This window comes from Chiloscyllium plagiosum, chromosome 40 (assembly GCF_004010195.1).
Source record: "Chiloscyllium plagiosum isolate BGI_BamShark_2017 chromosome 40, ASM401019v2, whole genome shotgun sequence".
Lineage (NCBI taxonomy): Eukaryota > Metazoa > Chordata > Chondrichthyes > Orectolobiformes > Hemiscylliidae > Chiloscyllium > Chiloscyllium plagiosum.
The window spans coordinates 12,179,436-12,205,062 of NC_057749.1; the positions used below are offsets into that span (position 1 = coordinate 12,179,436).

The 25,627-nt window shown below is 42.0% G+C and overlaps 1 protein-coding gene across 4 annotated transcripts in view; it reads right to left on the reverse strand.

Annotated features, from left to right (window-relative positions):
• otud7a (OTU deubiquitinase 7A) overlaps positions 1 to 25,627 on the reverse strand; it is a 216,497-nt gene that overhangs the window by 96,607 nt on the left and 94,263 nt on the right. For all 4 annotated transcript variants that reach the window (XM_043680340.1, XM_043680342.1, XM_043680339.1 and 1 more), the window contains 2 exons: positions 23,246 to 23,364; positions 5,259 to 5,413 (listed from right to left, as the gene is read on the reverse strand). In XM_043680340.1, the coding sequence (XP_043536275.1) occupies positions 5,259 to 5,343 (85 nt within the window). In that variant the 5' untranslated portion in view covers positions 5,344 to 5,413; positions 23,246 to 23,364. The remainder of the gene's footprint in view (positions 1 to 5,258; positions 5,414 to 23,245; positions 23,365 to 25,627) is intronic.

Genomic DNA, 25,627 nt, shown 5'->3' on the forward strand with positions numbered 1-25,627 from the left:
GTCAGTCTTCTGTTGCAGGCTTCCCAGCGTCTGACCTGCTGTTGTATCCACTGTATTGATATGGTAAGTACAATTCAATTGCTGGTCAATGATAAATTACCAAATTATTAATCAAATTGTTCATTATTCAGTTACTGCAAACAGCTCCCGAAATTCTTAATCCATTTCTTTAAAGATACCTCAAAGAGTTAATGCAAAGTGTGATTAGTTCTGGTTATAGAAAGCTGAATATGCTGAATCTCACTCAATTATTCCCAGAGGAGATCTTACATAGTGACAGCAATGTCCAGGTGTGAGGTGGAAGTGGCTCATGAGGCACAGTGTTGTAACTGCCTTGTTGCAGTTTTACTGTCAGATTAGTGTGTTTTACATTTCAGCAGATATTCAGGCAGCAGGTGGAACAGGATGGTGACTCAACTGGGTGACGTATAGGCAAAGTTGCAAATGTTAAATCAGCAGCTGTGAAAGGAAACTTCCTGATCCCAAATGACTGTCCTATTTATACTGCAAAGGCACGAAAGAGTGTCAGCAAATTTAATGGCTATCTAGCAATGTTGCTTTTTAATGAATATTTTGCACAGTTTGCTCAGTAGAATTATGGGCAGTTGCTCCACTAAGAGCGACACTGACTAGATTTTACCAAGATGTTTGGTACACATCCTTTATTGATCAGAGCATTGAGTAGAGGTGTTGATCTGGTCGATTAGGCCTTTTTTTGGAATACTACCTTCAATTCTGGTCTCCCTGTTGTGAAACTTGAAAGGGTTGAGATGTTGTGACACTTGAAAGGGTTCAGTAAAGATTTACAAGGATGTTGCCAGGTTTGCAGGGTTTGAGCTATAGAGAGAGGCTGAATAGGCTGGGACTGTTTTCCCTGGAGCGTCGGAGGCTGAGGGGTGACCTAATAGAGCTTTATAAAATCATGAGAGGCCTGGATAGAATGAGTAGCCAAGGGGTGGCGGAGATCAAAACTAGAGGGTATACGTTTAAGATGAGATGGGAAGTGTTTAAAAGGGATTTAAGGGTAACCTTTTCACACAGCGGGTGGTGCGTGCGTGGAATGAACTGCCAGAGGAAGTGGTGGAGGTTGGTACAATTGCAACATTTTTAAAAGGCATCTGGATGGGTATATGAAGAGGAAGAGTTTAAAGGGACATTGCCCAAATACTGGCAAGTGGGACTAGATTAATATAGAATATCTGACTGGCATGGACAAGTTGGACCGAAGGGTCTGTTTTCGTGCTATACATCTCTATGACACTGTGACTGTACGTCCCCTGTTGTGATTGCTAGTCCATACAGAGGTAGACAATGGCTGAGCCTTAAGTATTGAAGCTACAACTAATGTCAGTGCCAGAGACAAGGCAGCAGAAAAACCTTAGCTTCTCTCGCGAGATCTTCTATCCTTCTTCTCCACTTCATCCTTACTAAGGGTTGCACTTTGGATAGGAAATTAGTTCAAGACCAGATGTAACACCCAGGATGGTGAGCTGTACTGTCAATTCTCAGCATTTAGGTTCAGTCTCAAAGAAGTGCCAATGGACTCTCAAATCTGCAAAGGGACCGGCCCTTAGATATAAAACAAATTCTACAATTTGAATATAGTTTACTGCAGGGAATGCTCACATTCAAGCAATCAATACTTGGATGTTTGTATGGTTATTGTTTTAACTTTGTTCAGGTATCTGTATTCTTTAACATAGGGGTTGGAAGTACTGAAAGGGGAGAAATGTTTCTTTTTTCTCATAATCAATAAAGTTATGACATTCTCTTGTTCAATGCTATAGCAAACATTTACAACTGTCTTGAATGTGACATCAGGACACCGGATACCAGAGAATTTTCTCCTTCCATCCATGTCAAGCTCAGCTTGTTTATTTAACACCCTTTGCTTCAGCAGTGCCTCAGAGGTAACCCTCTCACCTCTGAGTCAGAGAGTTGTTGCTTTGAGTTGCACTCCAAGTTCCTGAGCACATAATCTCACCTGATAATCCAGAGTAGCATTGCTGGGGAATGACATCTCTCACATGATGCCTTAAACATTCCACCACACAGGATCTGGGAAGAGCTCCAAAGGGTGGGCAGGAGGTGTGCTCCCATTGCCGTTCAGAGCATCACCATAGCCATTTGGAAAAGACCAAAGGAATCCTCATGCAACCCATTTCATGGACAGGCAGCAAGGTGGCTCAGTGGTTAGCACTGCTGCCTCACAGCCCCACGGAGCCGGGTTTGATTCTAGCCTCGGGTGACTGGAGTTTGGACATTCAACCTGCGTAGTCCCTCTTGAGCTCCTCAGTGTTTCCCAGGGTCAACAGCTTTGTGTTCAGCTTCCACGTTCCCTTACCAGCCAGTCCTGTAGGTGACAGTCGGCCAGCAGGAGGCAGTGGTCAGAGAAGAACACCGGCTTGACGTCGGTGGATCTGACAGAGAGCGTTCAGGACACAAACAGGTAATCTATCCTTGAGCGGATAGACCCGTCTGCCCGTGACCAGGTTTATCTGAACTGCGCTCCGTCTGCAGGGGTGCTCAAGACGTTGTGCAGCTTGGCATCTTTTACCGGTGTCCATTAGGGCTCTGGACGTGGCGTCCAGTTTACTGCCCCCCCCCGCCAGATCGTCCATCTCCATCAATGATACAGTTGAAGTCTCCGGCCAGAATGACCGGCCTGGACAACAGTGGAACCAATCAGATATCCCAACCTAATCTAGCCCTTTGCTAGCACTTGGCCCAAATCTCTCCAAGCCTTTCCTATTCATATATCCATCCAGATGCCTTTGAAATGTTGTAATTGTACCAGCCTCCACTTCCTCTGGCAGCTCATTCCATACATGTACCACCCTCTGCGTTAAAAGGTTGCCCCTTAGTTCTCTTTTATATCTTTCCCCTCACCCTAAACATATGCTCTCTAATTCTGGAGTCTCCCCACCCCAGGGAAAAGACTTTGCCTATTTATCCTATCCATGCCCATGATTTTATAAACCTCTATAAAGGTTACCTCCTCAGCCTCTGACATGCTAGGGATAACAGCCCCAGCCTATTCAGCCTTCCCCTATAGATCAAATCCTCCAAATCTTGCAACATCCTTGTAAAGCTTTTCTGAATCCTTTCAAGTTTCAGAACATCCTTCTGATAGGAAGACGACCAGACCAGCACGCAATATTTTAAAGTAGCCTAACCGACGTACTTCTGTCTTTAGAAGCATTGTATTTCATAATGGTTAGATAAGTCCACTGCTGTTAGAAAGGGTGTCTCAGGATATTGATCAGGGAACAGTGAAGAAACGGCAATAAGATTCAAAATCAGGATGGTTTAAGGCTCGGAGTTGATCTTACAGGTGGTAATGCTCCCATCCATCTGCTGTCCTTGCCTCCCAGTTGTCAGAGGTTGTGGGATTTGGAAGGTGATTTCAAAATAGGTTTGACAAGTTACTGCAGTGCATATTGCATGTGCCATCATCTATCTGTGGTCGAGAACTAGATGTTTAAAGTAATTGGTGGGTACTAATCACATAGGCTGCTTTGTTCTGAATCACATCAAGCTTTTAACAATGTTGATGGAGTTGTACTTTCCTAGACAGATGAGAAGTATTCTATCACACCCCTGACTTGTGCTTTATAGATGGAGGACAGGCTTTTGGAAAATCAGGCAATGAAGTACTTGCCATAGAATTCTCAGCGATTGACATGTGCTTGTAGCTACAGTATTTATACGGTTAGTCGAGCAGAGTTTCTGGTCAGTGGTAAACACAGAATATTAATAACTGAAGGATGTTATGCAAAATGTTTGGCCACTAGATCAAAGAAACATAAGACTACCAGTGTTTATGGCACTATACTCCAGAAAATGCCAATGTCTTCATAATAGTAGGACAGAAGGGGAAAACTAAATCTCGCAGAGCGCTTTAAGGAACATCTCCAGGACACCCGCACCAATCAACCCCACCAATCCGTGGCCGAACATCTCAACTGTGATAGTAGAAAAAACACAGAACAGTGAAAGAACCACAAAAGTGTACAGAAAAGCCACACACACGGACCAGATCCTAAACGACAACAGCAACCACCCAAACACACACAAGAGAAGCTGCATTAGAACCCAGTTCAAAAGGGCTACAACACACTGGAACACTTTCAACCTGCCAATGGAGGAACAACATCTCGACAGGGTGTTCACCAAAAATGGATATCCCTGCAACTTTATCCGCAGATGCCTAACAGACAAATAACGCAACGAGGACTTGCCGCGACGCAACACACTAACTAGTCAACAGGTTAAGTTTGCTCACTGAGCTGGTCGGTTTATTCTCAGAAATTTCATCACCTTGCTAGTGAACATCAGTTCATACATATGCAGAACAAAACAGTGGTCAGAAGAAAGCGGTTTTGCCTGATCGACACAAATTAAACTCCCTGAATCGAAGAGTCCAGTCAAAATCACTCTATGCTAGGTGAACAGTGGTGGAGTTCTCAGAATATGGAGTCATTACAGGAACAAAGTCATTTCATGTCAATCCAATAGATAAGAAGCCATCAAGGCTGATATCTGTAAAAATTGGGCCCTCAATATTACTGCTAGTAAACGAACTTTCCCTTAGGTAGGAATTTGATGAAAGGCCTTGAAACAATACAGAAATGGCATGTTCACAAATAGTCATCTGGTTTTAAAAGCATCAGTATTTTCATGGACAAGAACAAGACAGAGGTTAAACAGTCATGATTTGGAGATGCCTGTGTTGGACTGGGGTGTACAAAGTTAAAAATCACACAACACCAGGTTATAGTCCAACAGGTTTAATTGGAAGCACACTAGCTTGGAGCGTCGCTCTGAAAGCTAGTGTGCTTCCAATTAAACCTGTTGGACTATAACCTGGTGTTGTGTGATTTTTAACAAGGTTAAACAGCTTATTGAAAAGCTACATATGAACAGACATACATTCTAACCGAAATGGACTAAAGTAGCTTCAAAGAATACTTTTTCCCCCACTCCTGCAGAATGTGAACAACTAACACGAGTGGCGGTATTCTGCAGCATTGTAACAATTTAGTATGGCAGCATAAAAGCAGCAAAGATGGCCAATAATCAACCAAAAAGTCATACTCCTACATCATGTGGTCAAGGTAAGAAATTCTAAACATTACAACTTTACATGGTAAAACCTATTGAAAAAAAGATGTGCAACAACAAAATATTCTACCCTTCTTCACTAAAGATTATACAATACTATATAACAATGAACAATATTTCAGCATTTAACTCACCTTCCAGCAGGTCTCTTGCCAGACCAGGTTCTGCCCCAGTGGAGCGAACAAAGTCTGACAGGACCAAATCCATATCAAATGTCATGTGATCATGTAGATGCTCTACTTGAAGCACAGCAGAACTGGTTTTGGTCTCAAGACTTTTAGTCAGTCATCTGTTAAAAAAAATAAATAGTAGTTTCCAGGGCATATAAAACAAACTTTATGTCAATCATCAATCCAGGACAAGCCCACAGCTATTGCCCTCTGATTGCTGCAGTCAGTCAGGGAAGTACAACATCCTTCACAGAATTACTTACTTGTTTTCTACTGCTCAAAGTAATATGAATGCAGCAGCTCACTCCTAACTGTTTGTACCATCCAGTAGCTGTGAAAGTAACAATTCCACCAGTGTGTGACAATGACTCATACCTTATGAGCCAAAAGAATCAAGAAAACAATCCACAACTGCAACCAGGATGCAGTTGAAAGATAATGACTATTCCATTTCACCACAGTAAGTAATTAAGAATTAAAAACCAAAGCAACTCTTTCTTAGCCACTACAAAACAAGTCTGTTTCACCTAAAAAGTGAGATGCTGAAATCCAAACAAAAATGTCTAAATAGCAGGTAGCATTGCATCGTAACTTAATTTAGTTAAGGCCTACTTCTGCTCCAATTTTGAATAAACGTCACAGCAGTACTTCAAGCGGATATTTGTGGTAGTTCGCCCAGCGAAGCTAAATGGATGGAACTGAGAAATAAGAAGGGGGTGATAACTTTGATGGGATTGCACTATAGGCTCCCATATTGTCAGTGGAAAATTAAGAAACACACATATGTAGGGAGATCGCAGATAGATCTAAGAATCATACTTTTGCAATAGTAAGGGATTTTAACTTTCTACACATCATCTGAAACTGCCAGAGTGTTAAGGGCTTGGATGGAAAGGAATTTGTTCAGTGCATTCAAGAAAACTTTCTCAATCAATACATAGATGGCCCTTCTGGGGGAAGAGGTAAAACTTAACCCTTGGGAAATATGGCAGAGCAAGTGACTAAGGTGTTAGTTGGGGAACAGTTTGGAACTGGTCCACAAGATAAAGTTCTAAATGGGGGCAAGGCCAATTTTCATGGTATTAGACAGGAACTTTCAAAAGTTGATTGGGGCAGGCTATTTGTAAGTAAAGGGATATCTCTGTTAAGTTGGAGGCTTTCAAAAGTGAGATAACAAGAGTTCAAGGAGAACATATTCCTTTTAGTGTGAAGGGCAACGTTGACAGGATGAGTGAACACTGGATGTCTAGAGATACTGAGGCTCTGTTCAAGAAAAAGAAACAGGCACACATCAGCTCGGATCAAGTGAACCCCTTCAGGGATATAGGGAGTGTCGGAGTACACTTAAGAGGGAAATCAGGAGGGAACAAAGGGGACATAAGATAGCTTTCACAAATAATGTTAAGGAGAATGTGAAGAGATCCTGCAAGTACATTAAGGATAAAAGAGTAACAAGTGAGAGAATAGGGCTTCTGAAAGATCAACTAAGTCATCTACGAGTGGATCCACAGGAGATGGAAGAGATGCTGAACAAATATTTCATGTCAGTATTTACTGTGGAGAAAGACATGGGAGCTCAGGAACTCAGGGAAATAAATAGTGATGTCTTGAAAAGAGTCCATATTACAGAAGAGGTGGCGCTGGAGGTCCTAAATGCATAAAGGTAGAAACATCTTTCCTACCTGAAGAAGTGTATCCCAGGATATTTGTGGCAAGCTTGGGAAGAAATTACAGGGCCCTTTGCAGAGACATTTGTTTTTTGTGTCAGACACAGGCGAGGTGCGGGAAGGCTGAAAGTAGCTACTGTTGCACCAATATTTAAAAAAGACTGCAAGGAAAAGCTTTGAGGATTCCAGACCAATGAGCATGATGTCAGTGGTGAATACTTTGTTGGAGGGAATTTACATCCATTTGGAAAGGCAAGGACTGATTAGGGATAATCAGCATGGCTTGGTGGATGGAAAATTGTGTTCCAAAAACTTGATAATTTTTTTTGAAGAGGTGAACAAGAAGATAGATGAAAGAAGAATGGTAGACATTATCTACGTGGACTTCAGCTAGGCCTTTGACAGGGTTCCACATGGTAGACTGATAAGTAAGGTTAGATCACATGGGATCCAGGGAGACTTAGCCAATTGAATACAAAATTGGCTTGATGGTAGAAGACAACGGCTGTTGTTTAGACTGGTGGCCTTTATCAGTAGTGTGCCACAACAATCGATGATTCCCCTGTTGTTCATCATTTATATACCATATATACACAAATAATAATCAAATTTTTTTGAGTACTTTTTAAGGTTACATTTATGGGGTCGACTATTACATGGACACTATTTTTGAGGGCTGAAATTCATGCCTGTCAAAATTCAGTAGCAGAAGCCCAAGTGATCTCTAAACAACAAAGAAAAATAAACATTGAATTGTGGTAATTCAGAAAACCCGGAGGGAAACACAAAAGCCAGATGGCCTGGAAGACTGGGACAGGAGTGGAACAACGGCAGACTGGAGAGCTGGAGCAGAATGTGACAGCCGGCACACTGACTCGTAAATGTTGATCTACTATCTGTGAATAACTAGGCTCAACCGTTACACAAGGTATTCGGAAAATTCCAGACTATTTGGCCAAAAATAGGGGGTCAAGTTTACATGAGAACAACTATTACTTGAGTATATATGGTAAAGAATTTGGATGAGAATATAGAAGGCATGGTTGGTAAGTTTGCAGATGACAACAAAGTTAATGGTATAAGTGGACAGTGAATTTTAAGAGTATAACAGGATCTTGAATAACTGGGCAGAGGGTTGAGCAATGGCAGATGGAGTTTAATTTAGAAAAATGTGAGGTGTTGCATTTTGGTTAGACAAATCAGGGCAGGACTTGCATAGTATTTGGAAGGCTCGGGCCCTTGGAAGTATTGTCGAACAGACTGACCCAGCAATGTAAGTACATAGTTCCTTGAAAGTGGTGTCACAGGTAGGTAGGGTGGTGAAGGGGCATTTGGCACGCTTGCCTTCATTTGTCACAGCAGTGAGAACAGAAATTGGGACATCATGTGATAGATGTACAACACACTGGTAAGGCCACATTTGGAGCACTGTGTACAATTCTGGTCACCCTCCTACAGGAAGGATATTATTAAACTGGAAAGGGTGCAAAAAAGATTTACAATAATGTCACAGACTGGAGGCTTTGAATAGGCTCAGACTTTTCTCCTCTGGAGCATAAGATGCTGATGGGTGACCTTATAGAGGTTTATAAAATCATGAGGGACATAGATAAGGTGAATAACCAAGGGAATAGGTTTAAGGTGAGAAAGAAAGATTTAGAAGGAACCTGAGGAACAATGTTTTCACACAGAGAATGGTGCATATATATTATATATATGTAACGAGCTGCCAAAGGAAATGGCCGAGGAGAGTACAATTACAGCATCAAAAAGACGTTTTGATTGGAAAGGTTTAGAGGGATATCAACCAAACGCAATTGATTGGTACAATTTTCAGAAGCTTCCCGAAACAAATTAAGAAGTGTGAAAAAGACAGAAAAACACAAAGATATCATAATCTCTATAAGTGTCACTATAATTTAATGAAGGAGTTTTGACATCTTGAGCACAAGCTAGAGATTTAGCTTTTTTGCTCCGATGCCTGTAAGACGATATTATTCTAATTCTAATACTGCTGCTTTTGTTTTTGTCGGGTTACTGGAAAATTCCATTGCACAAAGGACTGTGCAGACAAGATATCTTGGTTACAATGTTTGTGAATGTGACATTAGTATTCCTTTCTTAAATTCTGAATAATGAAACAGAGCCAAAATTAATGGATAAAATACAAATTAGCAAGAGCGAGCCAGAGGACAGAGTTTTGATGGACCCTAGAGGTGCCCTGTGTAAGGGGAAAAATAGACTGTTTGGAGTCTACAAAACAGCGTGTTCAACACAAAGTCTTTACTGACGTAAGCTTAAGACTTATGCCTATAATGTACATGGTAGAAGTCACATGGCTTTGGCAGACTAACAGGAACATTTGTGCATGATTATGCTTTAATTCAAATTCCACTTTCTACACAAAAAAAAATTGCATGCATTATCATGTATATTTGCAGTTACCCAACTTACCAAACATATGCCTTCCTCATGCCTTAGCAGGTAATTAAGCTCATTAGTCTACACACATGCATTATTTGCACACTTTCCTTGAGTTGTGCTGGTCTCTTAGTAGTGTGGGCATGCACGTTGTCATTGGAAGTTCATCTAGCTGTTCTTTTCCAAGGGAGTGTCATTCCTGAATCATTCACTACAGCTGCTGTAGTACTATTAATGTATTTCTGTTGGGTTGCTGCAAACCCTTTCTCCGATTGTTGATGTGCAAACTGTACAGGTGGTGAATTCACCTAGGAGGAGAAAGGGAGGGCTGCAGATGCTGGAGATCAGAGCTGAAAATGTGTTGCTGGAAAAGCACAGCAGGTCGGGCAGCATCCAAGGAACAGGAGAATCGACGTTTCACCTATTCCTGACCAGACATGTGCAGCTACTCCAGTTAAGGAGATGTGATGATATATCCACTGCACATGATCAAAGAGATAACTGCTCCATGCAGATCCCAATTTGGCAGGTTTTTGTCAAGTGTTGAAGGTTTATACTTTACCTGGTTCTCCAATGTTCAGCGGTCTTGTCAAAATGAAATTTGGTTTTATGCTGTTTCATCTTGATTTTGCCCCTCACACCAGTTAGTATTTCTGGCTTCAGTAGCTCTTTGGTATTGGAAGAGTAGTTTCTACGCAGTGTGTAACTGGTCTTTGTCCTGGATTATTTTCCATTCTGTCAGTATGCATGCTTTCCAACTTGAGAATTTCTTTGCATAAATATGTGGGATTTGCTTGATATCTTAATGATTCTTTTACCATTTTCACTGCTGCTTCAGCCCTTATTTGACCTGGATCATGTGGAAATGATGGGCGGTGCAGTTAATGAAATGACACAATTCCTCACTCATGAACAGTGGCTCATGCACATTCACGACAATGTTGGATTGCTGTAATGGTCAGCATTCACTTTTAGAAATTTAACAATTTCACCTGTAGTCATTGAGAAGGCTGGTCCACTTCAACAGTGGTCTGAATAGTATTCTACAGTGATAAGATAAATCTGTTCCTCTCAATGTTCCTCAGCTTCATCCATGGCCTTTCTGGGGTTTGTGTATCGACCACATTTCTCAGTTTGTTTAGCTGGTGCACATTAGAACAGTGCAACTGGCATAGATCTGGCTCATTCCCAGAATCTGCGCAGTTGCAGTCACCCGAACCATCTTCCACTTCATCTGAAGCTCTAAGGTAAACCAAATCCGTAGTAACACAATGAAGAAAACTCTGGAGAAGGTGGGGGAAAAGAACTTGCTAAACACCCCCTTCATGCTGATGGCCACCTTTTTGTACGGCTGCATTAAGCGGTGTATAGAACTCCATGTGCAAACACAAAGTGTCACTGAGATTCTACCTGTCCCCAGTATTGCAAAGGATGGGGCTGGCCTCGTTGCCACGGATTGCTCAAAGTAGTTTGACCATTCTATATCACCTGTCCTTAAGGGAGAGATTTGCAAAGAAAATCACCTTTGACCATAAATCCATCAGGAAGTGGTAAGCAGGTAGCATCCTTGAGACCCTGTGGGAAAGAGAGGGTGGATCCTGTCGGATTGTTCCCTAAGCAGATTGTCAGTCATTTGGCACAATGACTCAACAGAGCTTTGCAGCAAGCACCGAAATATCGCCTGGCTGGTGGTGAGAAGTACATTCCCTGTTAGATCCTGCATGTATACCCAGACTTTCTGCATCATCGCACATTGCCCCTGAAGCTGCTGCAGAGGGATAGAGATTGTCACACATCTCCGACTGAAATGTGCCTTTGCAAAGGAAGTCTGCAGAGAAATGCAGTAGTCTTTGCAAAGGTTCATCCTGAGCAACTCCGTGACACAGGATTCTTATGTTCTGTTCTCCCGGAAGCATACTGAGACAAACATCAAATACGCCTGGAGGACCATCAACTCAGTGAAAGATGCTCTCGGGTCTGCCTGAAACTGGTTGGTCTTCCGGAGCAAGGTCTTGACCTCATCCAGGTGTTGTAGACTGGCACATTCCAAGTTTCAGGACTACATGCCGAGAGACACACTAAAGCTTGGGGCAGCTGCTGCCAAGGTGTGGTGTGCGTGACCACTGTTCATTCTACCCAAGTTAAATGGGGGTCCATTCAGTTATCAGACCCTCTCGGTGCCTCAACTATATTAAATATAGTCTTGTAAGTAAGAAATGCTTTTGATTTGTTTGCTGGATAGAGTTAAACTCCAATGTTTGTTTAAAACCCAAAAGAACTGCGGATGCAGGAAATCATAAACAAAAAACAGAAATGCTGGAAAAGCACAGGAGGTCTGGCAGTATCTGTGGAGAAATCAGAGTTGACATTTTCGATCCAATTATTCTTCCTCAGAGTGGACTATATGAACTCAGTTTTCTCTCCACAGATCCTGCTAGACCTCAGAGTCAGAGATTTTCATCATGGTAACAGACCCTTCAGTCCAACTCGTCTATGCCAACCAGATATCCTAAATTAATCTAATGCCATTTGCCAGCACTTGGACCATATCCCGCTAAGCCCCTCCTATTCATATACCCATGCCTTTTAAAATGTTGTAGTTGTACCTGCCTCTACCACTTCCTCACTCCATACACACACCACCCTCTGCGTGAAAACGTTGATCTTCAAATCCCTTTTAAATCTTTCACCTCTGACCTTAAACCTATATCCTCTAGTTTTGTCTCTCCTATCCTGGTCAAAATACTTTGGCTATTCACCCTCTCCACACCCCTCATCATTTTATAAACCCTTAAGGTCACCCTTCTGCCTACATTTTAGGGAAAATAGCCCCATGCCTATTCAACCTCTGCCTATAGCTTAACTTCTTCCACCCAGCAACATCCTTGTAAAACTTTTCTGCACCCTTTCAAGTTTCACAGCATCTTTCCTATAGCAGGGAGACCAGAACTGAATGCAGTATTCCAACAGTGGCCTCACCAACATCTTGTATAGCCGCAACATGACATCCCAACTTCTGTAATCAGTACACTCACCAATTAAGGCAAGCATAGTATATGCCTGCTATACTACCTTGTCTATCTGCAACTCCCATTATTAAAGAAATACAAACCTGCACCCCACAATCTCTTTGTTCAGCAACATCCCCAGAACCCTACCATTACATGTAAAGTCTGGTCTTGATCGGTCTTACCAAATTGCAACACCTCACATTTTTCTAAATTAAATTCCACCTGCCATCCCTCGGCCCATCTGATCAATGTCCCATTGTATTCTGAGAAAATCTTCTTCATTGTCCGTTACACCACCAATCTGTGTCATCTGCAAACTTACCAACCATTCTTCCTATATGAGCATCCAAATCATTTATATAAATGATAAAAAGCAGTGGACACAGCACCGATCCTCGGGGCACATCACTGGTCACAAGCCTGCAGTCTGATAAACAATGCTCCACTCTTTTAAATAAAGGGTGTAAACAGACAAATCCAACATCCCCCGCTACTGCTCCCATTAGACACTTCGGGGACAGGGACAGCACCGGGTGAAACTCAGCAAAGCCCACACTGCTCCTTCAAAACAGAAAATAAAGCTGCCTTGAATCTTTTAAAGAAAAATAAAGATCCTATTACTCTGGGGAAAAACAAACAATTAACCAGCAAAAAATGGCTCTCCCCTGACTCTGATCCCACCAACCTCTTTTGGGCAGGGACCACAGAGGACCAATATAAAAAGAGACTAAAGGAAAATCAAAGAAAACAAATAAAAAACAAATAACTAAATAAATCAATGCCAGTAAATCAATGCCCTCTGCTCCATCCCCATCAAACACTCCTGGGATAGAGACAACAAAGGTTTAACATCCAGAGGATGTTTTCATACTCATTCCAACTAAAAATAAAATTCTCTTCGTCCCAATCCCCATCAAGTACATCTGGACAGGGATAATACAAGAGGTCCAAAATTGGAACAAAGGGCAAATAAAACAGCCCTCTTCCCAAGGCACCAAATCAGAAAACAAATGCAAACTTAAAAGGCAAAATAGAAACTTATACTACAGAAACAATTAACTAAATCAGAATATCATTATCCCGATTGATAATGCACTTCAGCCCTCACTACGCCCAGCCTCTTGAAAGGCCTCAAATGTGCCACTGAGCACGGCATGCTTCCCCTCCAAGGACACCTGAGCGCAGATGTAACCACTAAAGAGGGGCAGACAGGCAGGAACAACAAGCTCCTCTTCAAGCTGTTACATGGACCTATTAATGGTTATCTTGGCCAGGCCTAGAAGCAAAGCCACAAGAAGGCTCATAGACTTGTCTACCGTACCCTGCTTCAGGTGCCCATAGATCAGGAGTGTGGGGCTGAAGTGCAACCAGAATTTTAACAGCAGCCCCTTCAAAAAACTTAAATGGGTCTGCAGATGAATGCATTATTTTCCCCACTATCCTCTGTCTCCCACCTTCAAGCAAATTTTATATCCAAATGGCTCGGTATCCCTGAATCCCACGTGATCTAACCAGTCCAGCATGCAGAACTTTCAAGTCTTGCTGAAGTCCACACAATGTCCAATGCTCTGCCTTCTTCGTCACTTCTTCAAAATATTCAATCAAGTTCATTAGACACAATTCCCCATGCTCAAAGCCATGCTGACTCTCTAATCAGTTCTTACCTTTCGAAATACATATAAACCCTGCTCCTCAGAATCCCCTCCACAAATGTCAGGCTCACCAGTCTACAGTTCCCTTGCTTTTCCTGACCATCTTTCTTAAATAATGGCACCACACTAGCCACCCTCCAGGCTTCTGGCACTTCACCCGTGGCTATCTATGATCAAACATCTCAGCAAGTATAAAATGAGGACTGCAGATGCTGGAGATCAGAGCTGAAAATATGTTGCTGGAAAAGCGCAGCAGAAATATGTTGCTGGAAAAGCGCAGCAGGTCAGGCAGCATCCAAGGAGCAGAAGAATCAACGTTTTGGTTCATGCCCGAAACGTCGATTCTCCTGCTCCTTGGATGCTGCCTGACCTGCTGCGCTTTTCCAGCAACATATTTTCAGATCTCAGCAAGTGGCCCAGCAATCACTTCCCGAACTTCCCTCAAAGTTCTAGGTTCACCTGATCAAGGATTTATCCACCTTTTTGCATTCTAAGGTGTCCAGCATCACCACCTCTAAAATATGGACATGTTCCAATATATCACTCCTTACTTCTCCAAGTTCTCCAGCTTCCACAGCCTTCGTCACAGTAAACAGATCTGTGAAATACTCGTTTAATATCTCATCCATCTCCAACCTCTCGATAGAGACAGCCTTGTTCACTTTTAAGGCGCCTTATTCTCTCCCTAGTTACTCTTATGCCCTTAATGCATTTGTCGATGTTCTTTGGATTCTTGCTAATCCTATTTGCCAAAGCTATTTCACATCCCTTTCTTGCCCTCTTGATTTTCCCCTTAAGTATACTCTTACTGCCCTTATACTCTTCTAGGGATTCACTTAATCTGAGCTATCTATACCTAATATTTGCCTCCTCCTTTTTCTTGACCACAACCTCTAGTCATCCAGCATTCTCTACACCTACCACCCTTGTCCTTCACTGTAAGAGAAACAGTATGTTCCTGAACTCTCCTGAAAGGCCTCCCATTTACCAACTAGCCATTCACCTGTAAATAGCCTTTCCCAATCAACTTTTGAAAGTTCTTGACTTCGCTTGACTTCAGGTATTGTTAAATTGTAAATTTTTCTTGTTCAGCTTCAGGCTTACCTGAAAAGGTCTGTCAAGCAGTTCACCGTATTTTGATCGCGGTCAGCGATGGATTCTTTGATTGTATCTCCACATCCATAAATAAGCTGATAATCCACTATAGTTTCCAATCCAGGAAGATCAAAAATGATTTGATACTGTCTGTGGTGATATTCTTCCAGAGCAGTGGAAATACCAAATGGCATGCAAAATCATCTGTATTTACCAAAGCGGGTCAAGGACATGGTTAGAAAATTGCTGCTTTCATCCGGCCTGATTTACCAGCAACGATCCTTCACATCTAAAAAAAGTGTTGAAAATTTTTGATGTTGCAAATTGTGACAACTTCTTTTTCAATTATTTGCATGGAATACTGAGATCCCTTCAGGGCCTTATTTAGATACTTGGGTCGATGCATGCACTTAGCTTTCCAGGTGGTTTCATTGCTACCATGCAGGTAACTTGCTCTGTAGGAATTATCATTTCCTTAACTATGCCCTTCTTTTCCAGCTCTTCCATCTAATCTTTGTGGCTGGCCATGAGTGCAGTAGAAGTTTCCTCAATAGACCAAAACTAGTCTTGCATTCAAGTAGATATTCTCCAGGAAAATGCCTCAGAGCACAACAGGCTCTTGATCAGATGGGCCAATGGGCTGAGAAGTGGCAGATGGAGTTTAATTTAGATAAATGTGAGGTGCTGCATTTTGGAAAGGCAAATTAGAGCAGGACTTATACACTTAATGGCAAGGTCCTGGGTAAAACTTGGATTGCAGGTTCATAGTTCCTTGAAAATGGAGTTGCAGGTAGATAGATAGCGAAGACAGCATTTGGTATGCTTTCCGTTTTGGTCACAGCAGTGAGTATATGACTGGGGAGGTCATGTTGCAATTATACAAGACATTTGTTAGATCCCTTTTGGAATAGTGTGTGCAATTCTGGTCTCTCTGCTATAAGGAGGATGCTGTGAAACTTGAAAGGGTTCAGAAAAGACTTACAAGGGTTTGCCAGGGTTCGAGGATTCGAGCTACAGGGAGAGGCTGTTTTTCCTAGAACGTCAGAGACTGAGGGGTGACCTTATAGAGGTTTATAAAATCATGAATGGCATGGATAGGGTAATTAGACAAGGTATTTTCCCTGGGATGGGGAATCCAGAGCTAGAGGGCATAGGTCTAGAGTGAGAGGGGAAGATTTAAAAGGTTACTAATGGGCATTTTCTTCACGCAGAGGGCAGTGCATATATGGAATGAGCTGCTACAGGAAATGATGGAGGCTGGTACAATTACAATATTTAAAAAGCATCTGAATGGGTACATGAGTGGGAAGGGTTTAGAGGGATATGGGCCAAGTACTGGCAAATGGGCCTAGATTAGGTTAGGGTATCTGGTCAACTTGGATGAGTTGGACTGACGGGTCTGTTTCCGTGCTGTACATCTCTATGACTCTATATGCTAACCCCGTAAACACAATGTTGTACTCCTCTAGGAATTGTCCCAAAATAAATGGCTTAAACTGTGCTATGACACATTGCAAATCTTGTTTGGCACAGTGAGGGTTACCAGTCTACATTTTAGACTTGCCCCAGCTGAGATGACTAGCATTTGCTCTCCATCTATGATCTGAAATTCCAGATCCTCGGTCATGTTGTTACAATGGGTTCTTGGAGTAATCTATCCTCTTGGCATTAGCACAGACCTATCATATGGCATTACTGTTACTTTCTAGGCCTTCATTTTTGGACTGTCATGTTTAGCCACTTCTCACAGGTCTGTGAACATTATGCATGATGCACCAGTATCTGACACTTCATGTTGATTGGTTAGTTTCCTTCTGTAGTTCTCATTTTAATAAGACATAAACCATGTCTCAAATAGTGACTTCACTGAACCAACCTGTTATATGGTGTCTGAGTAATTGGTCAGAATCTTCCGTTTCTCTCTCTCCAGTGGCCATCTGTACTTGCTTGTATGCTCCTTTTTAGACGACACTTGGGTGCAAAATGATTCAGTTCTTGCATTGAGAACACTGCTTTCCCCATGCTGGATGTGCTGCCTTCTCCTTTGTACAATGTCCTCCATAATATTTGCATTCCGCTCTTGGTCTGTTGTTGTTCTGCCCTTTGTACTTGGAGAATCTATTAGCATAATGCAAGAGCCAGCACTTCTGAACAGGTAAATTACTCTCCTGAGTGTAAACTTCTCTTCTCTTAACAGGCGTGTTCGCATTTTGGGATCTTTTATGCCTAATACAATCCTGGCTTTAAATGGATTATTCCTTAATTGTGCAAATTCAAAGGTTTCTGCAAGATGGAGTCATGATTTACAGATTGATGAATATATATGCTAAAGAACTCTTTCTTCACTTTGATCCATTCATACATAACATGCATCCTGAGCTCAAACGTAACTTCAGAGCAATTAAAGTTTCTGTGGTGTGTTTTCTCTGTTCTTCAGAGAGGTTTTAGGGTGGAATATATTTTGAAATTGTTGCTTCCCAACAGTGATAAAAGTGTTATTTCATAACTTTGCCATTGTGCCCAGAAAAATTCCAGTTTATACTGTGGCTTGCTTTGTTGTTATTCACTTCTGTTTCAATGGCAGCTCAGAGCTCAACTATGCCCAACTGTCAGTGCCTGCACTTTATTACTGCTCTGCAAGTCACCTAAGTGTCATTTCTGACACAATGTTTAAAGTGTATAACACAGAAGTATGCGCAACACCAGATCTTTACTGAAATGAGCTCAAGATGTCAGTCTACAGCAATGTACGTCATGGTAAAGGCCACATGACTACAATAGACTGGGAGGGGCCTTTGTACATGATTGCATCTCAATCCAAATACATTGCTCGAGATGCATACTGGAGAAATGCCGCCATGTAAAGGGGCTGTTTAAAAAAAATGTGACATTGAATTAATAGCACAACTGATTCTAATAAGATCATGAAAAGGGACACCTTTCATTAGTTCAGCTGGTGCCACTTTAATGTTGTGAAGAGGCTGGGAGACTGTAGAGATTCAAACAGGAAATTTAAGGTGAGATGGGTGTGGAGCTCACGTGGAACATCTTCAACCATGTTATAAAGAAATCAAGGGTTAGAGATGATATAATAACTGGAGAGGACAGATGGTGCCAATGAACTTCAGAGGTGAGTGACACAGTCCTCAAGAAAAAGCGAATAATGCCAATGTTAGATAGCACATGAAATCATGGGTAGGGGGTTGAGTGCAGTGAGTCTAAGGCATGGTGTTATCTTACTTTCTAGCATGATCCTTAATAACACGTGATTCCAGCAGAGGACAGTGAAATATATTGGCAATTAATGATTTGGCTAATTGTGCTTCTGATATTTTCAAATTTATGACCGAAAGCATGGAGTCTGACATGCAAGATAGTGCTCAAATGAAGGAAGGGAGCAAGGGTGTCAAAACCAAAAACATGAGGGCGATTAAGCAGGCTATAATAGAGTTGCTGTGATAAATGATAGGTCAAAGTCAAGGAAATCAAAATTTCCAAATGCAAATAAAAATTTGGAATTATTGCCATTGGTGGATGGGGAGAACACAGGAAATTGAAGTTACAAGAGAAAGATGTGGTCACTAAAGTCTAGAGGTAGCGGATTAAGTTTGCCTCAAGTGATCAAAACTTTGGATCTTGAGAGGCAGGGAGCTGTCGATGAAGACAAGGAGGTTTCAAAGCACATGAATGAGAGGCAAGTCACAAGGCAAGTCTAAAGGAGGAAAACAGAAGTGCAAAGTAAGAACAGAGGATGCTGATGTAGTTAGACTACGGGTTCAGGACAATTTGAGAACACAGAGAAATGAGTTCACATCTTAGTACAAATCTAAGCAAAAGGTTTAGGAGCATTTTTGAGTGAGGCACGATTTTGAAAATGAAAAAGATTTTGAAAGATACCAAAGTGCAGTTGCAATAAATCAAGAAGCCAATTTCATACGCAGTGATTAAATCCATGTCACCACAATGAAAGATTTCCAAGTGAAAGTTGGATAGAACTGCTGGATGAGAGTCATATCTTGAGCCTGACATGATTAGAATTATCTGAAATAAAGATCATGAATCCAAGGACCTTGTTCACAGGTATGTGCATGCTCAAGAGAGAGATGTGAAGGCAGTACGAGAGTCATAGAGATGTACAGCACAGAAACAGAGCCTTCAGTCCAACCTGTCCATGCCGACCAGATTTCCCAACCCAATCTAGTTGCACCTGCCAGCACTTGGCCCATATCCTTCCAAAACCCTTCCTATTCATATACCCATCCAGTTGCCTTTTAAATGCTGCAATTGTACTAGGCTCCACCACTTCCTCTGGCAGCTCATTCCACACATGCACCACCCTCTGCATGAAAACATTGCCCCATAGGCCTCTTTCCCCTTTCACCCTAAACCTATGCCCTCTAGTACTGGACTCTTCCACCCCAGGGAAAAGACCTTGGCTATTTACCCTAACTCTTTAAGGTCACCCCTCACCCTCAGACGCTCCAGGGAAAACAGCCCTCGCCTATTCAACCCCTCCTTACAGTTCAAATCCTACAACCCTGGCAACATCCTTGTAAATTTTTTCAGAACACTTTGAAGTTTCACAACATCCTTTCGATAGGAAGGAGACCAGAACTTCATGCAATATTCCAAGATGCAAGGTTTTCTGACAGCAATGGTTAAAGGAAAGGAAAGAGATGGCAAGGACAAGGAAGTAACTGGGTGCAAAAATAGAAATTGCTAGAAAAGCTCAGCAGTCTGGCAGCATCTGTGAAGAGAAGTCAGCATGAATGTTTTGAGTCAAGAGACCCTTCCTCTGATTTGATGGTAGCTGGAAAATGTTGGTTAATATGCAGGAGATAGGGTCGGGGAGATCGATAAGGAGTAAATGATAGGTGGGGATAAAGGCCAAAGAGGGAGAAGAGCATTTGGACAGACAAAGGAGTGGACAATGATCCAGCTAAGAGGGTGAACAGCTATTAATGGGAACTGTTAGTGGCTAACAATAGGTAGTGTGTAATAGCGCATGTGTAATACGTGATAACAAGGCTTGGTTTGCGGGGGTTGGGGTAAGGACATGGGAGAGCTCAAGCTCCAAAGTAACTCAACTCAATACTGAGTCCGGAAGACTGCAGGATCCCCAAGCAGAAAATGAAGTGCTGTTTTTCCAGTTTATGCTGAGCTTCGCTAGAGCACTACAGCAAGCCTGAGGCAGAGATGGTGGCCAAGGAACAGGGTAATTTGATGAAGCATTTCCAAGTAACTGGGGGTATCAGTTTCCAAGGAGTATTTTGAGATGTGTAGCTGGGACAAAGTTGGAGCCATTTGAACTTGCTCCCTGGAATAGCTACCATTCGGTCCTAGGATAAATCTTCAAATCAAGCAAAGCATGTAAAGAACCCCATTCAGGAGTATCAATCTATAGGCCTATTTAATGAAAACAGGAAAGGTTGTGGAGCACAAAGGATGAATACAGGTATGGAGGAAGAAGGCCACCATGGTCATACAAAAGGGGTCATCAAAGATAGGTTAGCTGAATAAGAGGGAGATTAAGGAGCAAAGACAGTTTGACCTCAGGATTGAAAAGAAAGCAGGAGCCTTGGGCTCGAGTCCAAACTGCAGTCTATCTGCACCTGAGGTACAAAAACATTTCAAAAGTTTAGATGACATCAAAAAGACTAGATCAGTCAAAATATGGGGTCCTATTGAGGCATGAGCGCACAAACCAGGAGCAGGTTTGGTGCCTCAACTCTGCCACACTTCACAAGTTCATGTCTGATTGTAGCCCAATTCCCCTTTCCTGTGTACCTCCTATACTCTGTGACTCCCTTGTTGGTCAAAGATTTATCAGCTTCTCACTTAAAAATATTCAAAGGCTCTACTTCCACCGCACTCTGGAAAAGAGTTCCCCACACACAATCCTTGGAGGAAAAGAAATCTGCACATAACTGCCTTAAATAGAAGGCCCCTTGTTTTCAAACTGTGTCACCTAAGTTTGAGTCTTACAAAGGAGAAACAATTTTTAATATTCACCACTGTCAAGCTCCCTCAGGATTGTGTGTGTTTCAATAATATCACCTTTCATTTTTCTAAACTCCTAGGATGGATACAGTCCCAATCTGTCAGACCTATCCTCATAAGATAACGCCCTTATATCAGCAATCAATTGAATAAACTTTCTCTGAACTGCTTCCAATACAATTATGTCCCTTCTTAAATAAGAAAACCAACACATTACTCCAGATGTGGCCTCAATAATTCCCGAGTTATTAACAAGAAGCTGCTGGGGGAGTTACAGCAGCCACTAGTCAGTTAAAGGAGAAGCATAGTGCCAAGCAAGTGCATCCATTAAATTAGAATTGCTGGATACACAAATGAACTCATTTGAAGAATCATGCACAGCAGACCCAGTCCATGACGAAAAAGACTAGAATTATAAACATGTCTGACTCTCATCTCAGCAACCAAGCCAGGTATTTCATTCACTCAACAGGTATCAAAAAATATAAACATCAAACTTTTGATTCTCAGCATAAGTTACCAAAAAAATTGACAAGGCAGAGCAGTAGACTTTAATGAAGTCTTGGACAAGATTCCACATGGTAGACTGATTAGTAAAGTTAGGTCACATAGGTTCCACGTGAGCTTGCCAACTGGATACATAATTGACTCAACAGCAGGAAACAGAGTAGTGATGGAGGGTTGCTTTTCAGACTGGAGGCCTGTGACCAGCAGTGTTCAACAGGCATCGTTTCGGAGTCCTCTTTTGTTTGTCATTTGGATGAATTAGATAAAAATATAGAAGACTTGGTTAGTAAGTTTGCGGAAGACACCAAAATTGATGGCATAGTAGGCAGTGAAGAAGGTTTTTAAAATTACGAAGAGATCTTGATCAAACGGGTCAATGGGTTGAAAATGACAAATAGTGTTCAATCTGGATAATGTGAGTTATTGCATTTTGGTACAACAAATGGGGACAGAACTTATACAATTAATGGCAGGGCCTTGGGTAGTGTTGTAGAACAGAGGGACCTACAGGTTCAAGTACATAATTCTTTGAACTTTCAGTCACATATAGACAGGGTGGTTAAAAAGATGTTTAGCATGCTTGCCTTCATTGGTCAGTCCTTTGAGTATAGCAGTAGGGTTGTCATGTTGATATTGTGCAGGATATTGATGAGGCTGTGTCCTGTTCTGGTGATCCTGTTGTCGGAAGGAAAGGATCAGGCTGGAGAGGGTTCAGAAGAGATTTACCAGGATGTTGCCGGGTATGGAAGATTTGAGTTACACAGAAAGGCTGGGAGTTGTTTCACTGGAGCGTACGAGGTTGAGAGGTGATCTTATAGATGCTTTAAAATCATAGAACATTACAGCACAGTACAGGCCCTTCGGCTCTCGATGTTGCTCTGACCTGTCATACCAATCTGAAGCCCATCTAACCTACACGATTGCATGTACATCCATGATGTGTAATAGTAGGGTTAATGATAGGTGCTATTTCCCTAGGATGGGGGATTTCAAGACTGGGGAATACATTTTTAAAGTGAGAGAAGAGAGATTTAAAAAAAAGACATGAGTGCGGTGTGCGTATGGAATGAACTTAAGAGGAAGTGGCAAATGTGGGCCCAGTTCCAACATTCAGAAGTCACTTAGATAAGTACATGAATAGGAAAGGTTTGGAGGGATATGGGGCAGGAGAAGCAGGTGGGACTAGTTTAGTTGGGCATTATATTTGGCATGGACTGGTTGAACCAAAGGGTCTGTTTCCTTGCTTTGTGACTCTATCAGGTGGTCAAGATTTAGATATAAATATATTGGCTTTGACTAATAGCAAGTTCAATTCAACAGTCGATAAATTTGATTTGTAGTCTTCTTTGATCCAGGCACATAAGTGGATGTCTTTACCACTCACAGTTACACAACTTTAATGAAGAAGGGTCCTTGTGACAAGCTACAATCATTGCTGAGTCCCAGGATTTTCAGCTACCAAGTAATTAGTCTGTTTGACTCAACAACTAATCCTTTAATTATATGTTGACTGAGGTTGGGTGCAAGAATTGCCATAGTTTCTGAACAGTTTTCAATGTAAGGAAAAAGAAGTGTTTCCAGAAAGCATGAAAACATACCTGCCTGAGTTAGTGATAGTCACCATGGAATCAGATTTTCTTTACACGCAGATAACATCCAATTCTACTTCTCCACCACTTCAGTTGTGCAAACACAAGTGTCTCGTCAGATTACCTGCCTGATATAAGTCATGTATTAGTCAAAATTTCTTCCAATTGAACAGCAGGGAGACCAATTGCAACCGTTACCCTTCAGTGCTCGACTCTTTCAGCCTAAACCAAACTGTGCAAACTCTATACAACAGGATTAAGTTTAGAATTCTAGATCTAATACCTCCTCCATTACCACTTAGCCTTACTTTTACAACTATTTTCACCCCTATCCCACAATTGCTGCCAAAATTTGTAACCTATATTTAGCCACTCCCGGACCTGATTTATCCAATATCTGCCGAACCATCTCTTACCTTCTTGTACTCGCTTGCATTGAAAAATGAATTCAATAACTTTTTAAGAAAGTGCATGTGGTCAATTTTGGGGACACTTTGAAAGAAATACAGCTTATATGGACTTCTTAAACACTGGATAAGGGACCATATAGGAGTATATTAACATGTGCAACCCACAAACATTACCCTTCTAAACCTCTCATCAGTTTCCTTACTATGATTGAGTTAATAACAGGAATCCATTTAGTCTGCTGCTAAAATAAAAACAGAAAGAAGAGACTATTGCTATTTTCCTTTTATCTTTCTCATTTGTTTTAGTTTGGAACTGAGTGTCGAAATTATAGAATCCCTACAGTATGGAAGTAGGGCATTCGACCCATAGAGTCCACACCGACTCTCCAAAGCACATCCCACTCACCTATTTTATCCCCATAATCCCACATTTCCCATGGCTAATCTACCTAGCCTGCACAACTTTGGACAGTGGGAGGAAACCCATGCAGTAACAGGGAGAACGCACAAACTTCACACAGACAGTAGCCCAAGAGTGAAATCGAACCTGGGTCACTGGCACTGTGAGGCTGCAGTGTTATCCACCGTGCTGCCAAAGTTAATAAGTGAACTTTGAACAGGAGTTTGTTTTAAAAGAGAAGAGAACAAAGATAGATGCTTTCTGCTGGGAACTGGTCTGGAAGATACTGCATCTTTATTACTGATTAAGGACTCTATCAGTGCTGAGTTGATGCTATGCCCAGGGCTAGTAGCTGGTTGGCTGTTGAGTTGGTCAATCAAGGATGAACTGGTTCTGACTCAGGTTAGCAGGAGGCAGTGATTCTTTGGAGACTTCCAGAGACTGTGCTGCTTTGTTTAGCTCTCTCTCCAGTTATCCAAGAGTGAATATGTAGACATGATACTTGGGTAATTACATAGTCATTGTGTTAAGGGTTTATTGGGGCAAATTCCTCGAAATGTATCCAGGGGAGCTTTTTAAGACCATAAGACATAGGAGCAGAAATCAGGCCATTCAGCCCAGAGAGTCTGCTCAACCATTCAATAGTGGCTAATAGGTTTCTCAACTCCATTCTCCCGTTTTCCCCCTGTAATCTTTGATTACTTTGATACTCAAAAACCTATTTCATTCTTAAATACACCCAATCAATACTCATAAATATATTCTATCGATACGGAGAAGGTCCGACAAGAATCTGGTTCTGTGGAAAAGAATTCGGACAAATGTTTGATATGGCAGTCCGGGTACATTTAGGTAATGGGAACCACAACATGATATATAGTTCAAATTTATTCTGGATAAGAAAAAAGATGGCCTGCAAAAGACGCTTTGGATTGGTGGAAGGCAGATTTCATTACAATAAAGCAGGATTTCGCCACTAGACTGGGAACAGCTCCTTGCAGGTAGATCTACAGCAGAGCAATGGCGGGGGGGGGGGGGGGAGGAGGAGACCGGGGGTGGGGGGGACGCATTCAGAAAGAAGCAAGAGGGAGTACAGGTTCAACATGTACTCTTTAGAGGGAAATGTAGCATCAATTAGTTCACAGAACCCTGGATGACTAGGACATTTCAGGACTGGATATAGAAAAGTCAGGCTTTTAGCAAGTCCAAAGGGAGCAATTCAACTGTGGCCTTACAGGAATACAGGAAGTGCAGGAGAGAACTTAAGAACACAATTTGAAGAGCAAAAGGGAAGCATGAGAAAGGACCTGCATACAAGATTACAGAGAATCCTAAGATAGTCTGTAAATACATGAATTTATGGGCAGCACAGTGGCACAGGGGTTAGCACTGCTGCCTCACAGCGCCAGAGACCCGGGTTCAATTCCCGCCTCAGGCGACTGACTGTGTGGAGTTTGCACGTTCTCCCCGTGTCTGCGTGGGTTTCCTCAGGGTGCTCCGGTTTTCTCCCACAGTCCAAAGATGTGCAGGTCAGGTGAATTGGCCATGCTAAATTGCCCGTAGTGTTAGGTAAGGGGTAAA